Source organism: Boleophthalmus pectinirostris, unplaced genomic scaffold (genome assembly GCF_026225935.1).
Source record: "Boleophthalmus pectinirostris isolate CB_2022bp ecotype Guang Dong unplaced genomic scaffold, ASM2622593v1 HiC_scaffold_18, whole genome shotgun sequence".
Lineage (NCBI taxonomy): Eukaryota > Metazoa > Chordata > Actinopteri > Gobiiformes > Gobiidae > Boleophthalmus > Boleophthalmus pectinirostris.
The window spans coordinates 24,049,033-24,072,642 of NW_026571133.1; the positions used below are offsets into that span (position 1 = coordinate 24,049,033).

General features: G+C 38.7%; 4 protein-coding genes across 4 annotated transcripts in view; all 4 read left to right on the plus strand.

The window, feature by feature from the left end:
- sbno1 (strawberry notch homolog 1 (Drosophila)) overlaps nt 1-6,850 on the plus strand; it is a 15,740-nt gene extending 8,890 nt beyond the window's left edge. The window contains exons 21-33 of the mRNA XM_020921675.2: nt 164-295; nt 369-504; nt 3,711-3,823; nt 3,905-3,976; nt 4,048-4,147; nt 4,239-4,313; nt 4,373-4,519; nt 4,599-4,693; nt 4,757-4,843; nt 4,922-5,059; nt 5,126-5,202; nt 5,278-5,471; nt 5,548-6,850. Of these exons, the coding sequence (XP_020777334.1) occupies nt 164-295; nt 369-504; nt 3,711-3,823; nt 3,905-3,976; nt 4,048-4,147; nt 4,239-4,313; nt 4,373-4,519; nt 4,599-4,693; nt 4,757-4,843; nt 4,922-5,059; nt 5,126-5,202; nt 5,278-5,471; nt 5,548-5,690 (1,509 nt within the window). The 3' untranslated portion in view covers nt 5,691-6,850. The remainder of the gene's footprint in view (nt 1-163; nt 296-368; nt 505-3,710; nt 3,824-3,904; nt 3,977-4,047; nt 4,148-4,238; nt 4,314-4,372; nt 4,520-4,598; nt 4,694-4,756; nt 4,844-4,921; nt 5,060-5,125; nt 5,203-5,277; nt 5,472-5,547) is intronic.
- A 142-nt stretch (nt 6,851-6,992) lies between these two features.
- Nucleotides 6,993-8,902, plus strand: LOC110157378 (cyclin-dependent kinase 2-associated protein 1). Its single transcript, XM_020921704.2, has 4 exons — nt 6,993-7,378; nt 7,990-8,090; nt 8,168-8,294; nt 8,374-8,902. Exons 1-4 carry the CDS (start codon nt 7,312-7,314, stop codon nt 8,439-8,441), a joined length of 363 nt encoding a protein of 120 aa, XP_020777363.1. The 5' UTR covers nt 6,993-7,311; the 3' UTR covers nt 8,442-8,902.
- A 102-nt stretch (nt 8,903-9,004) lies between these two features.
- Nucleotides 9,005-16,940, plus strand: LOC110157362 (M-phase phosphoprotein 9). The gene is made up of 24 exons (XM_020921681.2): nt 9,005-9,148; nt 9,976-10,244; nt 10,583-10,727; nt 10,865-10,954; nt 11,038-11,444; nt 11,525-11,666; nt 11,745-11,808; nt 11,913-12,013; nt 12,177-12,299; nt 12,375-12,724; nt 12,991-13,140; nt 13,235-13,322; nt 13,415-13,630; nt 13,715-13,762; nt 13,856-13,920; nt 14,194-14,295; nt 14,373-14,585; nt 14,696-14,832; nt 14,895-15,110; nt 15,207-15,327; nt 15,693-15,736; nt 15,850-16,019; nt 16,160-16,225; nt 16,332-16,940. Exons 2-24 carry the CDS (start codon nt 10,012-10,014, stop codon nt 16,431-16,433), a joined length of 3,393 nt encoding a protein of 1,130 aa, XP_020777340.1. The 5' UTR covers nt 9,005-9,148; nt 9,976-10,011; the 3' UTR covers nt 16,434-16,940.
- Nucleotides 16,941-17,080: 140 nt separating this feature from the next.
- LOC110157360 (membrane-associated phosphatidylinositol transfer protein 2-like) overlaps nt 17,081-23,610 on the plus strand; it is a 30,580-nt gene continuing 24,050 nt past the window's right edge. The window contains exons 1-3 of the mRNA XM_055153333.1: nt 17,081-17,769; nt 21,603-21,800; nt 21,883-22,038. The gene's annotated coding sequence lies outside the window, so the exon portion shown is untranslated. The remainder of the gene's footprint in view (nt 17,770-21,602; nt 21,801-21,882; nt 22,039-23,610) is intronic.

The following is a 23,610-nucleotide window of genomic DNA, read 5'->3' on the forward strand; positions in this document are numbered from 1 at the left end:
TAATGTTTATAGTAATATTATGAATATGATTAATAACATTTAGGCCTGAAGGTTTTGTTAAGCCATGGAGAGGGAGGTAGAGATAGTTGTGGAGCCTTACGTCACCGGACAGTGCTGACTGTATATTTTATAATGCTTATCCATTTAATGAAATTTATTTCAGATGACTGGCCGCAAAGGCCGTGTGGTAAGCAACGACGATGGAAGCATCACCTATGAATCTCGCTCAGAGTTGGACGTTCCTGTAGAAATCCTCAATCTGACAGAAAAGCAAAGATTTATGGATGGAGATAAGGTAAAAAAAAAACAGTAAATGACTAGATGACTTAAAGTGACAATGTTTTTAATACGAACTTTGTTGCTTTCAGAATATAGCCATCATCTCTGAAGCTGCCAGCTCAGGTATATCTCTGCAAGCTGACCGCCGTGTACAAAACCAGCGCCGGAGAGTGCACATGACACTGGAGCTGCCATGGAGTGCAGATCGAGCTATACAGCAGTTTGGTAAGTAAAATCATTGGTAGCCATTGGTAGATTAAGTGGTCTATGGTAGCCAAAATTCATATTAGTCAAGTTAGTATTTTGTTTATTATGAAGATTCTATATTGCCAACACGTGAGAGAAGGCCCGAGTGAGTTTTGTTATTACAGCTAAATTCTCTTTTGTGTATTTCTAGCAAGAACACTCATGAGTTTATGGTCAGATCCTTGGCGAGCACCATGAATTTCCAGTTTTTATTGACTGACTAATGCTTGTGACATCTTAATTCCACCAAGAATTTTTTAAATATATAGTCATCACAGGCCTCGGGTTACATTTAGTAACTATTGTTGCGCTGCAATTGCACTGACGTATTTAGCAGTAGCTAAATAGCTTAATTGACAGCTCGATTGGTGAAATAAAACAACTAATTTAGGCAGCTGAGTGGTTCAAACAGCAGAAGGTAGCATAAACATATACTGTTTGCGCAATTATTAGGCAAGTTGGTATTTTGACCATGTCATGTTTTTATGCATATTCTCGAACTCCAAGCTGTATAAATTTGAATTGCTATTGAATTTAAGCATATCAGGAGATCTGTATTTGTCTAATGAGAGCGGGTGTGGCCTAAGGAGAACACCCTATGTCAAGGTGTGTAGAATTATTAGGCATCTTTTCCTTAGGCAAAATAGGCCAAAAAAGAGATTTAACAGACTCTAAAAAGTTCTTTTTTTTTTTTTTATGTAAAAAGTCTTTTAGAGGGCTGCAGCACTCTTGAAATTGTAAAGACAGTGGGGCCTGGTCATAGAAACCTCAAATAGTCAACAGTGTTGCAAGAAATGTGTTGAGAAAGACACAAATTAACTCCAAGAGATTTGAGAAGAATCAAACCTGAAGATACCCATTATCCTTCAGCACTGTCATATTTCAGAACTGCCACCTACCTGGAGTTCCCAGAAGTAGAAGGTGTTCAGTGCTCTGAGACATGACCAAGGTGAAGCTGAAACCTAACACCACTGAACAAGAAACATAAGCTGAAACGTCAACACGGGGCCAAGAAATATCTGAAGACAGATTTTTAAAAAAGCTTTTATGGACGAGAGAGTGACTCTTGATGGACCAGATGGATGGACCCGTGGCTGGATCAGTAATGGGCACAGAGCTCCTTTGACTCGGACGCCAGCAAGATGGAGGTGTGGGGTACTGGTATGGGCTGGTATTATTAAAGATGGGCTTGTTGGACCTTTTCACTTTGCAGATGGACTCAAAATGAACTACAAAACCTACTGCCAATTTTAGAAGACACTTTCTTCAAGCAGTGGTACATGAAAATGTTATCTTTCAAGAGGACGATGACTTTTACGCAAGACAATGGTCCATTGCATGCATTGAAGTACTCCACTGCGTGGCTAGCCAGTAACGGCCTTAAAGATGATTTAAAACAAAAACAAAAAAAAATGACATGGCTCCCTTCCTCATCTGACCTAAACCCTATTGAGAACTTATGGGTCCTTCTTAAACTAGAGATTTACATTGTTGAAGGAAAACGGTCCTCCTCTCTGAACAGTGTCTGGAGGCTGTGGTTGCTGCTGCACAAAAAGTTGCAACAAATCAAGAAAGAGACAGACTCCATGAATGGGAGGTTTATGACCATTATTGACAAGAAGGGTGGCTATATTGGTAATTGGAGTTATTTACTATTCTGACAGATGAAAATAAACAAGTGAGAATAGAAAATGTTCATCTTTCATTTAGGTACATAATAATTCTTCACATTAATAGCCCAATAATTGTGCACATATAGATTTTCTCCTAAGAAAGCCAAAACTTCAGTTTTACTTTCTTAACAAGCACAATCAGAGATAGCAGCTTGGCCCCCATGAGGCATCGGTGGAGGCAGTTCATCACCACAGAAGCCAGCTTATGAGGAACCCAGCCCATATTACATGATCATTATATCCACAGTGCAATGTGTCTAGCTTTACAGTGCCCATGAACATTTGTGTGATATTGGTCACACATGAGAATGTCTGTGTTTACTAGCGTGTAACGAAAATGTAATTTTTTTTCATGAGTTCCGTATATGTTAGTTTTGTGACTGTAGATCAGTGTGTTGTGTATCACCAGAAAAAGAAGAAATGGAAATTATTTTCATTCCAATTAGAATTTTAATGGCATACACTGAAAGAGAAAGGAACTGTTGTAATTAGTGATTATCACAAACTATTAATATTTTACTGAATAAATGCATAGAATTATAAATAGAGAGATTTTGAGACCACTCCGTTGCTCTATCTCCATATCTAACATCGGGCAATGGCAGAATGTTCAGAATGTAACAACATCCAACACGAAGGCAAGAAGGTTCAAAAATAGCCTAGTTGGAAAACGTTGTCAATTAATTAGCTGCGTAAGAAAACCAGGTAAGTTTGGGGTTGTTACGGACAATTAAGAATGCGAACATACACGCTGAGCGAATTTTGGAATGAAGGAGCTATAGAGTTTGCATTTTTATCGAGGCTCCTTAGTTTGTTTGCTGTATGATTGTTCTAAAATCTAAAATCAATCGGCAGATGGCGGGCGGGTGTGGTTTTGAAAACCTTCGGTGCAAAATGGATAGCGGGCGGATGATGAGTTTTGTGTCGCGGTTGCGGATGAAAAAATAGCCCATCCGCGCATCTCTAGTGGACAGACACACACACACACAGGGTGAATACAAAACCTGGTCAACCCTTCGGGGACAAGGTAATAAACCTCAAACTTGAATATTAAACATTTTGGATTGACCAAGAGCACTGTTGTTGTTCATTTATAAAATTAATCCTCATAAATACAGCTTGCTAACAATTTAAACATCAAAAATACAAAAATTACCATCTGTCACACACTCCTCTAAGCTTAATGAAACCTGACCCATAGAGCTCGGAATTGTGACATTAAATTTTCTATTGGCCTAATGTTAAACCAGTTGAGATTTTAAGATGCTAAATACTAAACTTGGTGTTCATTTGAAAAAAAATTTGATATTCCTTCTTGAACTCTGTGGGAAGAATGGGGAAAATTATCTATCTTTGAGCAAGGAGCTGCATTAAAAGGAAACTAACTGAATTATGATTAGACAAAATAATCATAATGGAATAACGCCATAGGGAATGAATCCTGATGCATTGTTTTTATTGCCCAGCCTTCTTTCAAACCTTCCTCTAAATTTTCTATGTTTTTCTTTTCAGGGCGGACTCATAGATCAAACCAAGTAACAGCTCCTGAATACGTTTTCCTTATATCAGAACTCGCTGGAGAGCAGAGATTTGCATCTATCGTTGCCAAAAGACTGGAAAGCTTGGTAGGGGCAAATTGGTTTCAGTTTTCAGTGAAGTATTCAAATGCAATTTTTTTTTAAATTCTAAAAATGTTTATTCATTAGGGTGCACTTACTCATGGAGATAGAAGAGCAACAGAAACCAGAGACCTCAGCAGATTTAATTTTGATAACAAGGTTGGCACTTCTGACCCTGTTTATTGTTTGTCCTAAATATTATTCCATTGTCATTATCATTTTGATAACAGTATGGCAGAAATGCACTGGAGATTGTGATGAAGTCAATTGTGAAGCTTGATGCTCCATTGGTGTCTCCCCCTGCAGAGTTTAAAGGGGATTTCTTTAAAGGTACAACTCACTGACTAATTTTTTTTAGATGTGTTTTAAATTTGTTTCCTTTTCAAACCAATTTATTCAAACGTTTGTATTTTTCCTCAAGAAATTCAGAGTGGTTTAATTGGCGTGGGTCTAATAAGTCTAGAGGACAAGTCTGGAGGTTTATCTCTTGACAAAGGTAAGAACTTGATAATTTTGATACATGTATAAAGCAGTGATTTATATACTTCATTACAGACTACAACAACATTGGGAAGTTCCTGAATCGGATTTTAGGCATGGAAGTTCAGCAGCAAAATGCATTGTTCCAATATTTCTCAGATACTCTGGCAGCTGTTATTCAGGAAGCCAAGAAGAATGGGAGATATGACATGGGTATTCTTGGTAAGTGTCTCACATTGATTAAACTGAATTTAGTTTTTGTGTTTATAAATCTCAATTTTAATTTGCAAATCTCTCATAGACCTTGGCTCCGGTGATGAGAAAGTTAAGAAGGTTGAATCCAAGAAGTTCTTAACACCAGGCTACACAACATCAGGACATGTTGAACTGTTCACTGTATGTGATGTCAACTTATGAAATGCTGAACTTTGAATTCTACTCATGCCTTCCTCTTTTCAGGTCAGCGTTGAAAGGGGCATGTCATGGGAAGATGCTACCCATGCATGGGCAGAACAAAGCGGACCAGATGATGGTTTTTATGTCCAGGTATAGAATTGGATAGATTATTTCTTCAAACATTTTTTCATGTTGGACTTAAATTGCATTTGTTTGTTTTTTTTCCAGACAAGAAACAACAAAAAAACTGCAATATTGGTCAAAGAAGTAAATCCTAAAAAGCGTTTGTTTCTGGTCTATAGACCAAACACTGGAAGACAACTAAAATTGGAATCTTATGTCGAAATTAAGAAAAAGTTCAAAAAGGTAATTGCTTTCTGTGAGGGAGGTCAAGCGTCTTTTTTCTTTTCTGACACATATTTGTAATTTTAGGTTTTGTCGGAAGAAGCCAAACAGCATTGGTCAGATCAATACAGGTCGTCAGCACAAATCTGTTCTCATGCTTATTGGTATGTACTTGCTAGTTTCTAAAGATTGCTGCAATAATCTTTTATGTGTAATATTTATTTCTGCATTTTAAACAGGCGGGGGAACTGTAAGAAGGCATCAATGGGTCTCCAGTGTGAGGTGGGTCTCCGGTGTAGGACATACTACGTACTGTGTGGATCTGTTCTCAGTGTTTGGAATGAACTAGAGGAAGTGCTCACCCCAGTCAGTGGAACCAACGTAAAAGTGCAGATTGTTCGTCTCAGAACAGTAGATGGCCAGAGAATAGTTGGTGAGGGCATCATTTCAGTATCTATAGTGTACATGGTATCAATTTGCCTGCATTTTACCATATCCCACTTTTTCAGGACTGTTAATTCCAGCAAACTGTGTCTCTCCACTCATCAATAAGCTCTCTACATCAGATCAGAGCCAGCAGATTGCTGTGCAGGAACAGCAGAAACGACAACAGCTCCACCCTCAAAGTTTTAGTCATGTACTTAACCTCTAGTATGGGTTAGTTAAGGTTACTGGGTAGTCTTAAGTTTGCCCCATTCAGGTGGGACTTTAAGTCTTTTTTTGTCTGCAGGCTTTGGGGCCACTCTTCCTTGAATAGAACTTCTAGCAGCTGTTTGTGCAACAGTTGATGGTACAAAAGTGTCCCCCGCCCCATTTTAAAAAGTTTATTTCCACTCAGTTTTTCATGGGTGATGTATTATCCTCTGATATTCAGAGTGTAACATGTGAGTCATTGTAACATAATAACTAAACAATTTAAACTCAGAAGGCATGTCTGCTTGTGGCAGTTTAGTTATCTGCTTTTCATGGTTGCTTTATGAATGTTTTATTTAAACATAGTATATTGACACAAGGCAGAGTTCAACACAAACATGTCAAATTCAGTGTTTTGTGTATTCCCATTGAGAAATGTTTTGCTTTATAACTGGTCCACTAGTAGTATAGTTTCACTTCTGACCACTCAGCTTTTTAGACAGTTATTTTTAGTCATTTAACGTTTAATGTAAAATAGCAAATGGGTTTGATGAAATAAGTTGTACTAACTAGAGATAAGCCTCAGGCTTTTGGAAATTGTATAATTTGCTTTCAGTACATTAAATGCATCTGTAAATACAAATGACACCCTTGAATAAGAAATTTATTGCAAAAGCCAGTCAAATGTAGCTTTTAAACATAAACTAAGGGAATTTGTCTGATTGAACTGCTAATTAGAGTATTTCACAAAATGTCTTTAGTTTCATTGACGTCTGGAAAAGAAACTTGCAAAGAGTTTTATGATTTATTTTTCCCCCACACAGAACTACTCAACATATCCATAAATGTGACATTATTAACAAATTCCATTAGTTTGATTAGAATAAATTTTCATCATAGACAGGTTCTGTAGCATACCTTAGTTTATCAGTATTCAAACTATGTGTATGGCATTTCTAACCACATTTTAACACAAGCACAATTAATGTGCTAGAGCTGCTTTCAGTATCCCAAATGGCATGACAGACGGGCAACTCTCATAGATCAATGACCACTATGTAGAAGCTTTTTGAGCTTCCTTTTTGTCATCACGCAGATTCTCCTGTTCATTTGTTCCAAAACCGTATTTGTTGACCTGCACTGAGTGCAACAATGAATAAAGCTTGGTATTCTCATTAAGATTGTTATTTTTTCAATTACATATAAAGGCTGCAAATAGCCGCGCAAGTCACTTCACTCGTTTCACGTTATACTCTTTGAAGACTTATTTTTATTTGGCCAGGAAAGTCCCTGTCATTGTCTGGGCACTCCAGCTTAGAAGAGACTTTTAAGATTTAGATTTTATTTAAGGGCCTACATAATTAGGTGTTCTGGATAACCATTTAGTAAACTTCAACGATTCAAATAAAAATGTACTTTAATTTGTGTTTAAGTAAGCACTATCCGGATATAATTAATTAATATAGGTGATTTACGTATTTGAAATATTTTTTGTGATATCCCGCAATGGATCCCGTTTAAAGGACTGTGGGTGTCAATACAAAGTGACGGCCATATTTGCCGGTGCCGCTGTAGTAAACAAAAAGTGAGAGACAGACGCTTCACTGAATTTCGGGTCATTTTTATTTCTTTAATTTACAATGTCTTTGGGAATGTCTCACAAACCCAATGTCCATCATCATATACCGGGAACTTCTGGGACATCGGGTAAGGTTAAAATGTAGTGTAAATTCAAAGTATCTGTGTGTTTAATCGAGTGTTAAATTCGGGGTCTCGGAGAATACCTGGAGAAAGACCGAGTCGGTAGTTTTTTGTCCAGTTATATAGGGTCAGATCCTGGAAGCTAGGCTAATTCATATCCGCCATTATTACTAATGTAAAACAGACACCCTCGTGAAATTTCTTAGCTGACAGGATTGAGAAATTTAAAAATGACGCTTTGTAGACGAACACTGGCGTGGTCCGGTCTCACTTTGCCGCTGGGTGGGTGCGAGACACGGTGACAAAAATGTATCACTTGAGTCTTGAGCCAGCCTTGTTCCGCGTCCTCCATGATGCTCCGACCGAGGAGCTGCTGATTGATCTGCCCTGGATTTTATGAAGCTTTGAGGACACCTATTGGACAAACTTTGGCATTGCACGTTGACTGGCATATGTAATACTATAATGATATTTAAGAAAAATACGTACATAGGACATAAAATAACGTTTTCTGTAGATATTGGAGTAGTTGCTGTAGTAATATGTGCAAAGCCAGCTCACTTCAATTTAGTGAATGGGGTCTACCAACTTAAAAGTTATTTTATTTTTCTCAACAGTTGCAAACCTTACATCTACTTCTGCAGCAAATCTGGCCACATTACAGTCTTATAGGCCTCTCCTGAGTGATTATGGTCCTCCTACTCTTGGATTCCCACAGGTACTTCCAGGTTGACAATAATATTTATATTTTTTCTTCAACATTTTGTGATTTTTGTGAATTTTATTTTCTTTAAGGGTACCACTGGTGGCCAAGTGCCTCAAAACAAATACGCAGAGCTGCTGGCCATCATTGAGGAGCTTGGTAAGGAGATCAGGCCTACATATGCTGGGAGCAAAAGTGCAATGGAAAGACTGAAAAGAGGTAAATTCTCAGACTATGTTACAATACTGCACTTTGTAATAGGAAAAACACATTTTAAGATAGAGTTTGTGTTTTGAAGGTATAATCCACGCCAGGGGCCTGGTGCGAGAATGTTTGGCTGAGACAGAAAGGAATGCCCGGTCTTAACCTAAACACACTTGGCTTCATCAAATAATTGCATGACATTTTCTTTGTGAAAAAGTGAAGTAAGAAGGAACCAGAAGAATGAAAGCAACAGATAAAAAAAGAAAAACTCCTTAGAAAAGTCCACGCCCTATATTTTTCTGAAGTGTCATTTATGTTAAGTTGAATTTCTGTGTGATTATTTAGTTTTTTTGGGGAGCCCTGGTTCCAACTTTTTGTACTTCATTAATGCATGTATTGGGGCCTGGGGGGAATTACTGCTGCATGGTTGTATTAGGGGTAGATGGAAATTACCATTTTATAGTATTTGATCATTTTTCGGGTCACATGACTGAATGTCAAATGTGCCAAACATTGTGATTTATTTTGTGGTAACGATTTTGGTAAAAATGAGAAAAATGAAAATGCTACTTGCATCTTTGTATGTATTTATTACTGGCGTGATGATTAAATTGTATTTTCAATACAGTTGTCATTGTCTATATGTCTAGAGATATTGGCAAGGTAAGTTTCTACCGTACTGGTAAATTAAATGTAAATGTAGTTCACATAAAACAAAACTGTATCCAGTCCCAACACAGTGTTATTGCAAATTGACCAATGGCGCAGCGGCTGTAGGCGGCACAATAGCTCTCCTTCACTGCGCTGCTGCAGCCAACCAGAGAGCAACTACTCAGAAATATGGATGACAGAAAGACACAAATACACGGGTAGGCTCATATTTAGTTATACTGATGGCATTGTTCATAGGAAAGCATATTATATAAAGATGTAGCGTTAGTTTTCTTAGCTAGGTGTGTGCAACGTTAATATTTAGCTACCATAACTGCTTTTGATTTGGTAAGAATCATGCTAATTTAGCTAACGTTTAGAGGCTAACTGCTGGTTGGGTTTAATGTACTGTAGTTTGTTTTGATAATTTTTAGCTTCACGTGTAGTTCAGTGGCACCAGTAAACCTGGGCCCAGTTGGAGAGGATGGGCATAACATGACAGAGCCAAGTTATTGGTTGTGATGCAGAGACGGTGAACGTTAGCTTACTAAACTCTCTGGATTGAAATTGATTGAAGATTGCTGGTTTAGGTAATGCTGCTTATAATAGCTGAAACAGGCTATATGCTACATACTCCTGTGCAGCAAATTGCCAGTTGGATAAACAATGGGCCACCAACATGTCAATTATAAGTAGTTAATATATGAGCTGATTACTTTTACTAACACATAATCACCCCCGTTACACATTTTGCCCAGTTCAGGGAGGGTAGCAGAAAATCATAGCTTTCACAGTGTAATTTTCTACATTCACTACCTTTATTTTCCTAAGGTGCAATTTCATGAAGATGTCACTTTTTATTTACATGTGAGAGTCCACACATCAGTATGACTCTAGACCTACCTGTCACTCAGCGCATCATGAGGATGAGGGGCTGCCCATGTCTGTGTTTGAGCATAGAACAGCTCTCAATTATAATATTTAATCTTAAACAAAAAAGTGTAATGAATAATGTATAACACATGCTTTTAATTGTTCTGTTTAGCTCTCCACCAGGCCTTATCTGTATGGAGTCATAAACATGTCCACTGATGATAGTATCTCAGAGGATGTGTCCAGTTCGGGAGCTTTGAGCCACTGCCCTGCTAGTGCAGATGGGGATGGCGGTAAAGAGAGTGAGACTTCATTGGTGTCTTCTGAAGGGACCTCAGCTCCTGGGCTCTCCGTCTCTGAGGACAGACTCACAGCCTCCCATACAACTGGAGGGACTGTGCAGTGCCAACCCATGGATACACCAGCACTCCAAAACATCAGGTGCACTAGTTAAAACCACAGTACATAATAGTGCATGTGCTCTTTTATTGTTTTTGTGTTTCTCATTATTCTTAAATGAAGTTGTAGTTATTGAAACCCAGGCCCTCTTACACAAACTCATTCTCTCTATTTAAGCCCTATTGCATGGGTTCCAACTTGAAAAAAAGGCGTGAAATAAACTTAATGTTTAAAATGAACACCCAGGTCTGCAATAACAAAATAACTATAATAATAATAAAAATAATAAGATGTAATCTTGCTGCTCAACTTGAATTAGATTTAGCTTAATAAACCCTATAATGAATTATGCAAACTGTATTTTATTTTACTACATTTAGGGACATTTGTCTGAGCCCTGAAGTATTTGGACATGGGAAGAATCTTCCCTTTATAAATCCGAGCTCTATCGAGACATTAAGAGCCCTGGTGCAGGAGATACGAAGCAGTGGAGAGACTAATCCTGAGATCTGGAAGGATTGCGAGGTGCCCTAACAAAAAATATTTATTCCTCTATTTTGCTGCAGATTTTGTACATTGTCTTTTTTATCAGATTTGTAGCAGGTGAAATGCACATTGCAATGATGTACTTATATACTATGATTTTTGCATTTTCTCAACAGGGACGGTGGTTACATCTATTTCAGCTTGTTGAAAAGCAATACCAAGAGCAAATACTTGCTCAGCAAGAACAATACCAGTGCCAAATTCAGGTAAGCCTACAATGCTGCAACTTCATCAGAAAACTGATACTAACTGATGTATACATGAAAATTTTTTTGTTACTGGTTTTCAGTTAATTCAGGATGAAATTAAAGCTCTTGTTCAAATCCAAAACCGCCAGGGTACTTTTCAGCCTCATAAAGACTTTTCTACAGTTTCTAAGGCTAACACAAGGGACCATGTACTGCCCCCAGTCAGTACTCACTGCTCAACTGGCAGTCTGGAGGTCGGAGAAGTCACAACAAACGAACCAGCTACCACAGTGCTCAGCAGTGGTTATGGGACTATGGCCCCATGGGAACCTGCTATTGAAATTTCTATGTCTTCTTCCAATGTCAGTAAAAAGAAACTTCCCATGTCCCTAACCACTGAAGACAAGAACTTAAATGTGAATGTCAGTGGAAAATATTCAAGTGCACAGAAACCTGGACCCGGACTTGAGAGAGTGAGCCAACAAATTAACCAGCAGCTAACTTCTGGGTATGGTTTTAAAATGCATATAAATTCCAAAACTTTCAGCTTTCTCTTTTATTTTAATGCATATTTTTTTATGGTTTTAGCTCTAACCAGCAACTTACCTCCTGGGCACAGATGAACAAACTTAGGCCTAAAAGAAATAAGGCAGGGCTGTTGCCAATGATGACTGCAGAAAACGAATCCCATCAGCTAATCCAATTTAAGAGTACAGAGTCACTAGACCAGGTATAAAGTGAAAAGATGATCCAGAGGACTAGCATACCGATTTTGCCCCCTTTCCTCTAATGTGTCCATCTATTTTAGAATCAAACAGTTGGACTCTCATACGGCCTCAGGAGGAGTGATAGTCTGATTTCTGAGGCCTCAGGTAACCTATTGCTCGACAACCAGACACCAAATTTGCAATTCTGCAACACAATGTAGATTATTTTTATTACATACATTTGGCAATACACATTTCTTTCTTGATAGGTCTGACCTATTGGCGACTGCATGAAAATGATCTGTATCACCCTCTACCAGAGAGCTTCGACAGTGGTGTACACCTTTTAAAAGATACATCCATGGGTTCTGTAAGTTAAAACTGTGATATTTTCTTTGAAACAAGAATGTTTTTTACATTGACAAATTGTCATTTACTACAGTTGTTCAGTTCAGTTAAAAATAAAATAAACACACTCGTTCTGTGTTTGCACGTGCTCAGTGTAGACTTAAATATTCTTTCTCTTTCTTTAGATACCTTGTCAGCAGTCTCAACTGTCTCTAAAGGAGATTTACTGTAACAAACAAGAATCAGATTTCAAACGCGCAGACAGGGATGGTTCTTGTAAATCCGCCTCTTTATCTCCACAACCACAAGTATGTTAACAAGTCCAGTGGTGGTCTTTGTACCAAGTAAAGGTTCTAAGTCAAAGTTACTTTTTTGTGATTTAGGTGTTGACCTTGGACCGCACTGTTACCACACGACACTCGGATCATACCTCTGGCTTCACATCCCCCTCTCATTTCAGCAGCCCTTCTTTCTCTACACCGTCTAATCCTGGCCCCAGAGCTGAAACCCCCCTAACCCCAGACAGTCATAATCAAGTGGAGGTGGACTGTACTTCTGATGCCTCCAGTGTTTGTGCAGCTCGACATATAAATCTGAAGATGCATGACCAATGGGCTCTTTTTCCCCTGCCTGCCCCACACAATTCCTTTCAGCACCCAGCTCCTGTCCAGAGTGAACCATCAGCTCAGACAGAGGGATCCAGTTCAGTTGAGGATCCTGTTGTCCTTTCGTTGTGAGTATTGGAACCCCACATATTGGCAGTGACTTTTCTAGTATGCACAAATTGGTGGTTTTCAGATTCTAAAATGCAATGATGTCATACTGCCAGACAGCATTAACTGTAGCTGCCCCCCATTTGTATTAAATTTTGTATTGGCCTATAGAGTGCTACGATGTCATGTGAACCCCATCTTAAGTCAATCAATGGCTTGACACATGACTGGCAATATATGTTTCTATTTGAAGAATTATACAAATTTTCAGCTTTTGTCCCTCTAGGCTAAGACAGAACCTGAGAGAGAAACACTCGAGACATGTGGCAGATCTTAAAGCCTACTATGAAGCTGAGATCCAAAATCTTTTAGATAAACTTAGACTCAAAGATCTACCCAAGGACATTGAAAAAAGCAACCAGGCACTCTCTGAAAGGTGTGTCAAATATCTTCACTGAATATTCATTCAAGTCATTACAACATTTTAGTGTTTTTATCAATTGTGATTTTACCGTTACCCACTCTGATAGATGCCAGCATTTGGAGAAGGCATTGGCTGAGGCAATAAGTCGCATTCAAGAACTTGAGACAAATAACAGTTCCCTGGAGAAAAAAATTGTATGTAATTTTTTAAGACCAATTATTGTTTTGTAGGCCTTTGTACTACTTGTACATTTCCTATCAATTTTCCTTTTTCGTCACTCCTGCAGACTGAATGGTCTGAGCGGTACGCTGTTGCTGGTGCCACTGTGAAGTCTTTGCAGAAGAGGCTGGAGGAAAACAAGCGCTCAGCCAAAGAGAGAGACACAATAGCAGCCAAACTGAAGAGCCAAGTAAAGCAGCTGGAAGAGGCAGCACAGAAGGCAGAAAGAGAGGCAGATGAAAGTAAGACAAAGAGAGAGAGGGAGTACAAGATGCTTCAAGATGTGAGTGTCAAAGCAACACAAAAAATATAATACAGTTTCTCTGGTACACTGAATAACAGTTCTTTAAACATTCACATCTCTTAGCTTCTTGTAGAATATGATTCTCTGGTGAAAAGGCATGAGGGCCTGAAGGTACTTCATAATGATTGCATAATTATCTCTTAACCTTAATCTTAATCTTCAATAATTAATATATGTTTTCTTCTACTTGTTCATTATACGTAGAGCAACCTGGCCTCAACAGAGAACAAACTTGTTGATGCTCATGGGCAGATAACCGAACTAAAGAGGTGAGATAATGAAATGAAATGCTTTAATTTGGGAGGTGTTCCAGGCATGTCCCACTGGGAAGAGGCCCTGGGGAAGACCCAGGACACGCTGGAGGGTCTGTCTTTCGGCTGGCCTGGGAACACCTCGGGGTCCCCCCGGAGGAGCTGGCGGAAGTGTCCGGGGTGAAGGAAGTCTGGGAGTCTCTGCTTAGACTGCTAGACTGGATAAGCGGAAGAAAATGGATAGATGGATGCTTTGAATCTGTGCTCATTGTCTTTCTTTCAATTAACTAGAATCCTTTCTAAGATGGAGTCACAGGTGAAACAACTTGACCATGAGAACCAGGCTAGAGCCCGTTATTCTTTGCACAATAACACACTACCCTCTGGAGCGGGGTATGCAAGAAACCAGTACTTCTGTGAAGTTTGTTGAAAAAATATTTATCGCTGACCTTTGCCTTTTGTGTATTCAGTCTATTCCACCACCCTGATCTGCTTCTGTCACCAACTAAAAGGAACGCTCAGCCAGATGTCATACACACTTTCTCCCTTTCACCAACTGAACAGATGAATGATGGCATACAGTCACTTGTAACACCACAATCATCAAAATCTCCATACAAGAAGTGTGATCATTTATCAGGAAATGAGAGTCCTTTTGACATTACAACTGGTGGAAGATGGAAGTAAGTATTAGCATTACTTTATTTAACATAACTTCAATCAAACTAAAATCATTACAATGTTTTATACTAGCTTTCTTATCAATATATTAACATTTTACTTTCTGAAATAGCCCAAATTGTGAGCCACCTCAGCCTCAGTTGAGACTTCAAGGCGTTTCCCGAAAGCCAGGCTCAGGTTTTATTACTCCTGTGATGAGAGCCTTAATTGAACTGGAGGAGACCCGAGCCACTCAAAGTCGTGCACCTTGTAAGAAATGCAAAGAAAAAAAACACTGAAAAACATTCATGCATCAAACATGTTTTTTACAGGGGTGGACAATTCAAAGTCCACAGTGGGATTTATGGAGCGAAGACTCAAAGTGCCAATAGAAGAGCAAGACATTTTTCAGGATTTGGCTAAACCTCAGAGACAAATGGAGAAAGACAGAGTCCGAGCTCTTCAGAGGAGTCTGTCTCCAGAGAGCCATAGGTCATCCTCTTTGCCTCCTCCAGCTCAACGCAACATGCCACTCCCAAATACACCCTGTATGTATTTCATTGAACACTGCTCCTAAAACTTTACTGAAACCTGATGATAACAAACTGAAAATATTTTTTACCATTTCACAATTTTTCTTATAGCAAAAAGAGAGACTCTACTTATGCCATTGTCTGCAAAATCCAGTCCAAAACGCTGCCCTACTGAAAACTTCTCTACTGCTTTTGGTCACTTGATGCCCAGAGAGGAACATTTGCAGCACAGGTAAACTCTCAAATATGTAACAGTTAATATTATTGTTTTCACATTTAGTCAATTACAACTTACAAAAACATTACTAGAAGTTATTTCCTACCCTTACCATATTCCTACCCTTAAATAGTGGATTTATTATCCATTATATAAAGGGAATGCTCTTATGTGTTTGTTTATTTAAATCCTGGCAGTGTCTTTTTGGTTATGCCCTGGTGTTGCTGATGCTTCCTGGTTAGGATGTCCTTGAAAAATAGATGTATATCTTAACAATAGGATTTTCCTGGATGAAAAATTACCAAATAAATGGATTGACAAGAAACTTGATGGTTGCTGGATTACTGTTTACTGATTATTGTTATTTTTTGTTCTAACAGTCCCAGGAAAGGGCTTCTCTTCCCCTCACCAGATACTAATCAAGGTAAAAGAAATACTTTACAATATAAAATGTTACTTCCACTTAAGAAATTCTTTTTTGATTAATATTTATTTTTTAATTTTTTTATATTTGTCTCTAAATGTTGTGCTTATTAGGACAGCATCTTTCAAGTTTCCCAGGTAATGTGCAGTCTCCTGAAGTAAACACCCAGCTGGACTGGGATGAGCGGCGGGATGAGAACACAGGATCAGTCCCTTTGGACAGACAGCTGTCCCTGTCTGAAGCTGAGAGGCTGTTTGATGAACTCACACAGGAGAAACTGCAGGTGGGAACCGTATAATGCTGTCTTTTTATTCCAACGTCAAACATGTTTTAAAATAAAACAACAAAAATTTGTCAAAAAAGGATCAGCCACATGATGAAAAATGCCAAGACATAATAACAAAAAGATTGTCTTTTGGGCAGATTGAGGCAGCATTGAGCCGGATGCCTGGAGCAGGCAGGCACAGCATACAAGCAAGGTTAGATGAGGTAAGAGTAGAATAGACGTTTAGGACTTAATTTTTATTACCATCCTTGTACCTCATGCTTGCCTGTGTAGGCTTCTGCCAATTAAAACTCTGCATGAATTCTGTAGGTGGCCTTGGAGAATCGTCTGGAGAGAATTAACCGGGAGCTGGGATCTCTTCGCATGACTCTGAAGAGATTCCATGTCCTTCGCTCTTCGGCCAACTTATAGCAATGGCACTTTTCAACATATGTAATATGGATGTGACAATTTAAAGATACAGTATGTAACTTTTTCACCAAAAAATAGACTAAAAGAAACCCACGTTTGTTTTCGTTTTTTTTGCATTTTGTTTTTTTTATTGCTCTGAAGTCTTACTGTAAGCGGGCTTGCCATCACCTCAAACCTCACTCTTGGCCTCGTTGGCCTGGGGGAGGGGCTCTTCCTGCTTGTTTCCATGGAAATGTGGGCCTTTTGGATATAATCTTCCACATTATGACATAACTTATCTCCATGAAGAATGCTTTCCAGAAAGTTACATACTGTTCCTTTAATGTCTTGGTTTTTTCAAAATTGAATGTCAATCTGTATATTAAGCCATTTTTATACATTTTACTCTGGGATTTTTTATGTTTAAAATATATTTTTGGAGTGTATTTTATATTGCCCTGAATTCAAATGTAACATATTTGTTTCTCTGGAATTTTAATAATAATTTGATATTTTCATGATAACACATTTCATAGCCATTTTATTGTAAAGTTCAAATGTTTTGGAACAATGTCACTGCCATTATGATTATGTCTTTTATGCTGTCACTGTTGTTGCATTTGACTTTTTTATTGTACAAATTCCACTGATTAGCCCATTTTATATTTTCGTTTTAAGCTAGTTGCTTTTATTGTTGTCTTTTATGTACATTGCATAAACATTCCTCAAGTGCTTTAATCTGCAAACAGCACATGCACTTTTCACATTACTATTTTGTTATTGATGCTTGTGCATGGACTACTTTGCATCTTTTGTAAAATAAGGTCAGTATTATTAACAGGACACACTTTAAATAGAACTATAATACTGTTATTGCACAGATGATGATAAACATGATGGTACTATTATATAACATTGTGCTGAATAAATATTCACTGTGCAGACGACGTTATATGCGTTTGAAGCGCACTCCTGTGGCTGACAGAGATCCACAGGGGGGCGCTGTTATTTCGTCTCAAATCAAGTGATCTGTTTAGTCCCAATGTCTTCATATCATCACTGACCGAACACCGGCCGCATCGGACGGTCACGGATCACGGAGAGGGGGAGCCATGTTGCGGTTTGTAGCGGGGCAGGCAGGCCGTCACACCGAGCTTTGAGCGCGGTGACAGTGGAGTGACAGCGCTCCATCTGTAGCAGTAGAATAGCGGGAAACCACGTCCAGCCAACTGATCGTTTCGGAGGTTTTTGACAAAAGCAGTCTGTTTCGAAACATTTACGGCCTGAAGAGATGCCAGATAAAACAAGTTGAACCAGGAGCCCTGACCGCGGGAAAAATAGCCGGTGGTCGCTGCAGGTGAGTTGATGTTGAACTGCTGGACATAACCAAGCTAGCAAACGCAGCCGAGTGCGCGCTGTCATGGATGTATAACAGTATTATTGCCATGCATAAGGCATGGTTGGGCATTACTTTATCATCCTCATCCTTGTGAGGAGTCGCAGCCTTTTATATTTATATATTTATATAAAAGGCTTTTTCTGCCATCTAGTCTTAAAGTATAAAATGGTCTTGCTCAATAGAAATACATCAGCTAACAAAGGTTGGAAAATACCAGAAACTACAAACATAATAATAATATAATAATAATAATAATAATAATAAGTAGTAGTAGTAGTAGTAGTAGTAGTAGTAGTAGTAGTAGTAGTAGTAGTGGTAGTAGTAGTAGTAGTAGTAGTAGTAGTAGTAATCTTCATTGGTATTCATTCATATTCATTATTATTAAATACTTGGGTGGAGCTTAAGTTTATTTGCTATGTTTTTGGCCTTTTTCTTCCATCCAAGCTTCATTAAGCATAAATTTATTATTGAGAGAAAATGTCTCCCCACAGGATCTGATTATCTGACCAAAATGATTAGGTTTGCTTTTAATGAATGTTGTTCGGAAGTAGCACTGCAGAAAGAATGAGTCATAGTATTGATTGCTGCTCCCCTCCTGGCTCCTTGCTGGCTTTATTTCCTCCTTTTCACTCCCCCTCCCCTTGTGCTTTGCCTGCTGTGTCTGGCCATCTTCTCAAGTCTCACAATTTATTTTATACAATTTTCTCATGTATGTCTGTCTTTGTCTTCCACTAAGTTTCCTTGTTTGCAGTTAAGACAGCCCAAGTTCAAGGTAGAAATAGCATGCCAGTGAGCCAAGAGATGCATACCCTTAATAGCCGAGCTCATTCTGGAAGAAGGAGGAGAAAGGAGGGAGGGGGGCTTGTCACGTCATAGAGTGTGTGAAATCTATTTTTAGCAGTGTAAACAGAGGAATTCCAGCCCACTTCGCATTCAGGCCAATGTGGTAGGAGGAGGCTAGAGACGCAGGAGTGAATGAATAGCACTTATAGTTCTATTATGCTGTCCGTGTCCCTGCGCTGTCACTAAACCACTAAACCACTTCGCCACTCAGACTCGGACTCTCAAAGTACAAAGACAAGCACATAAATAGACCAAACTACTATACACAGTCTACCACTTTCTTTTTCTCACTCTGTTACTCACTTACTTGTCTTTTTAGTTGGCATGCCTTTGTTTTAAATTTTGATTCATATGCATCTTTAACAGACAGGACACTCAACACTTTGTCTAATTAACAATATGTTGTTTTTGTTAAGGTCCAGTGATGCGTTGTGTGCACATTAAACATTTACAAATTATGCATGGCTATGGATTTCTGTTGCCCCCATTGCTACTCTGCTTCAGTGTTATTTAAACGTAATTGATCTGAATCAGTTTGGAGCATAATTAAAAGCAAAATTCAGTCCACATAGTGTCCAGGAGTATACATTTTGAAATTAGAAATGGATTTGTGTGGTTGTAGAAAGCAGAGACTTGCCTTTAAGATTGTAATTGTTATTTGTAATTTACTGAGTACTTAAATATAAATATCTGAAACAGTGACACAGTTGTACATTTATGGTTATATTATGTACTCTGTTGATCATAAAGCTGAAATACGTTATTATATCAATAATGGATTTGCAGAGTTTCTGATAGCAATAATAATTGATTTCAACTATATTAAGACAAATTTTTGGAATATATCTCAAAATGAAATTGATCAGTGGGCAACAGTGTAACCAATATGTTTCAGTTACAGTTATGTTTACTAGAATACCTTTTTCCGTTTCGCATTTGTCTCGCCTTTGGATTAAAAAAAAAAAAAAACTCAACAAAATAGATTCATTTGAGAGGCCTCCCCCATAACCTCACTGGTATCCCGCTGCTGTTGCCTTAACACCCCCATCACATTGCCCCTGGCCCCCACCCTTTGCAGCCCAGAGCTAAAAATAGACTGTCCTTTCTCATCATGGAGTGTTCACGTCAGGACCTGGTTCACTCTCATTTGCTACCCACGCCTCTCTGGCAGCTGGAAACATACAATAAAGCTGTTATTACTGTATTGACAGGCTTTGCAAATAGAATAACCCTGCTGCCACTCATACTGAATGAGGAAGGCAGTCTCTCACAATAGAAAGCAGAACATGCCAAAACAGATGTGTTAAGCACAATTCATGTGGAGGTGTCACTTTGCTCATGTTGTTGAGGGAATGACTATTTCCCCCCAATTAATACTTTCATATCTGAAATCACATCACAGCTCCTCCTGCCACAACTTTGGGTAATAGATTGTAATTTATTGTGAAGGCTTGAAAATGAGTGTGAAGATGTGAAGCTTGGTCTTTGCATTTAATCAAATCTTAACTGAGTCAAGATCCAGTTGTTTCAAATAGTGAATAATGATGGTCTTATGATCGAAAGATCAACAGCCAATCCTCCGTCAGCAAAAGCATGTGCTTTAGAGTACAGTTCAGACTAAATTGAAATTCTTTTGTATAAAATGGGACTGATTAAAACTCTGTCTTGTAATGTTCCTTAAATAAATATTTTATCTTATCGAGCAGTTTTATTTGTTTTTAGTGAGATAAAATCAAATCGAAACTTGTGATTGATCAACATGAGATTTAAGCCTCACATTGACAGGAAGGTCTTAAAGGAGCCATTACTGTTTCTGAAAATGGACCCATGACTTTAATGTTGTATGTTGATTGAGTGGTGTGTTTTGTTTTAAATATAGACACTCTGTACAGTAGGAATGCGAGCGGGCTCCTGTTCAGTGCCAGTGTCACATCTTTGCAAATACCACCAGCCTCATTACACCCTGTGTGGGCGTCTCCTGTCTGACATGTTGAGGATGTTTAAGCAGCATCACGGGTGTAGGGAGCTGGCCTTGACAAGATCACAAATTAACAGTGTGCACTGGAGCAGATGTTTGGAGCTGTGTGTGGTACAAACGAGTGGAGACTTAATTCTGTTATAGCCCTGTTCTGCTGATGATCAGGCAGAGTGTGTCTGCTGTGGGCTGGGCAGCCATCAACAAGTCATTTCATTTGGAGGATGTACTGTACATCCACGCCGATAATACTCAGAGCTTAGGGCGAAGGGACAGCATGCGGCTATAACTCATTCAGATTCTCCTGCCCCACTGACAGTTGATGTAATCCAGATGAAATTTACCCTTTTATGAATGTTTTAAATGCCTTTACTTGTTTTATCCAACTAAAAAAACAAACTTTGGACACTAAGTCTTGGTTGAAGAGGAGATGGTGTGGTATAGCATGAAATCCTCTTGTTGTTTAGCTGAGAATCTTCAAATCCAGCTGCACAATATAAAAAAGTGGCAACATGTTTATGGATGTACAGTATAGTTCTTTTCATTTTCCAGACTGTGTGTGTATAGCATTTAAAAATTGGAGTCTTGAGTTAGTCTACCTAAATTATATTGAGTAACTTTAAAACATGGCAGATGCATCTCTATGTAAAATAAGAATATTACTTGTTGGATAATTTTCATCTCAAATGTGTGGCCAGGGTGGAGAGGCTCTGCTGGCTAATTTAAATGTGGTGGGCAAAGAGCAAAATACTAAAGGGAGCACTGGTCACGACACCTGACAAAGAGATGCATAATAATCAGAGCAGTTGATCTGGGGCTCAGTGGACGGTGATTCATGTTTTCCTTGTGACTGTACAGTATGCCTTCGCTTGCTTGCACTCCGGCAGCTAGGATTTTATTTGTAGTAACATCCTAGTATCTACTACATTAACAGACTACATTGTCTGTTTCCTGTACATGACAAATAACCAAGTGCTGGAACAGAGAAAGACGGAGAAGACAATCAATCTAGTGGGCTGCACCACTGACTTGCTGCATCACAACATATCCTGCGAATCAGGCTGCAGCCTCATCCGTCTCCATGGTGACAAAGCTTCCTCAGTACAGAGGAGGAGGAGACAGGGAGCGAGAAGAGAAAATATGGAAAGAGGTGCCTGCTGGTGGAACCGAGGTAAAGCCAGGGGGGTTGAATCAATATCTTCTCCAATTTCGCAATAAGGTTTTAAGCACTGTGGCACTGGTTTGTTTAAAAGAGGCCAGGTGTTCTTTTTGAGGAGGCACGCAGAGGAGACATGGAGGATGCTGGGGAAGGTGCATGGACTGCAAATGCGGGAGAACAATCTGCAGTGACAGTTCCTGAGCCTGGTGCATGGGCTGGGTGGTTGTGCTGAGCTCTTGTCATCTGTCAGGTAAACACGCTTTCTTTTTAACATGAGCATCCTTCAGATAGATGTTACATGAAGGATATGAAGGAATACAGTTGCTAGATTCAAATATTTGAAAAAGAAGTGACGTTACAGATGGAGGAGCTGATGGGATCTGCAGGTGGTTTGTACATGACAGGAGCCTTCATGTGGTTCATTAACTGTATAAATCTGTGTGTTTGCTTTAAATGGACAACTAAGACTAACTGATTTCACGATGGATACATAAGGGCAAGTATAGGAAACATACACTTCACTATAATCAGTCATTTCCATGCTTTACTGTACTGGCAATGCTGTAAATGTGAGCTGTAATAGGCCTACCCAAATGCTCAGTTGTCTCACTTTTGCTAAAATAAATATTATTTTTATGTCTTGGACTCCTGATAATGTTTTAAGTCTATTATGGTATGATCAAATGGCTTGTAACTTGTAAGATTTGTATGACACTCTTTAAACAAGGCATGATTTATGATTAATTATATATTGTAAATCTAATCAGACACTGATAAAGAGGAAGATTTCATGAACAAAAACACATTATAACTGTCTCAGGAGGAAGTCTCAAAAAATCCTGCTGACCACATCCCCCTGATGTCAGCTGGTTTATTTCTGTTCTGCCTGAGACACCACATTTATCAGGATATTATATTTGTGTCAGACCTGCTGTTCTATTACTGTCACAGAGCTCTGTTTTGTCACGTTAATAATAGGCTCCATCGACATATCCCACATTGGATCTTTCTTTACAACTATAGCTTTTTGGATACTACAACCTAGAGGGGATTTATTTGTCTAAACCTTGAAGTAGAACACTATCGCCTTCAAGTGGTTCTGATACCTTCACATTCCCCTTTATTTTTCAAAATGTTTGGGTGTGTTACTATACTTTACTGGTAGAAATTGCCTGAAATATGAATGGTCAAAATAGTTGTTCGGTCCTACAGAAGACATACATGATGTTTAATGTCTGTAGGAAAAGGCAGTTTTGAGAGGGGTCTGGAAGAGTGGTGACTACCAAATGAGGTGCCGGTGTTTTGCTTAATATTCTTGCTTCCACCAAGACTGTGCTGAAAGGCAGCCATTTTAGGGTCTTGAGTCTGATTTAGGCACCAGTGTGGACACTTGTATATGCCCATAATTGTTTTGTTGTTCACTGTAAATTGATATATCTCCATTTATTTTTTTGTGTAAGAAGATAGATACAAGTACAACTATACACTCTAAACAGTCCATCATTATTCAGTGTTGTAGCATTGAGTGATAGAGACTATAAACATCTCCAATTTTAATAAGTCTATACTATGAAGGGTTCCTTACTATGCCTTTTTGTTGGGAATTTTCTTAGTTTATTCACATGGTGTGAGTTGTATGCTTTGTTCAGTAGATGTAACCAAAACAAAAGCGTAGCAGGAGCAGGTGAATGTTTTGTTTTCGAGTGCTGATCTTATAAAAGCTCCACTAAAACCTGTGGCTTAAGTGGCTGAAGGCCATGCATTATGAATGTACTGGATAACACACACACACTTCTGTTACAGACAGGAATATGATACCCAT

Coding starts and splice junctions, on each gene's coding strand:
- LOC110157378 (XM_020921704.2), top strand. CDS start 7,312: ATGTCTTTGGGAATGTCTCACAAACCCAATGTCCATCATCATATACCG. Junction 7,379..7,989: donor GGGAACTTCTGGGACATCGG/GTAAGGTTAAAA, acceptor TTTTCTCAACAG/TTGCAAACCTTACATCTACT. Junction 8,295..8,373: donor AATGGAAAGACTGAAAAGAG/GTAAATTCTCAG, acceptor TGTGTTTTGAAG/GTATAATCCACGCCAGGGGC.
- LOC110157362 (XM_020921681.2), top strand. CDS start 10,012: ATGTCCACTGATGATAGTATCTCAGAGGATGTGTCCAGTTCGGGAGCT. Junction 12,014..12,176: donor AAGATACATCCATGGGTTCT/GTAAGTTAAAAC, acceptor CTCTTTCTTTAG/ATACCTTGTCAGCAGTCTCA. Junction 12,300..12,374: donor CTTTATCTCCACAACCACAA/GTATGTTAACAA, acceptor TTTGTGATTTAG/GTGTTGACCTTGGACCGCAC.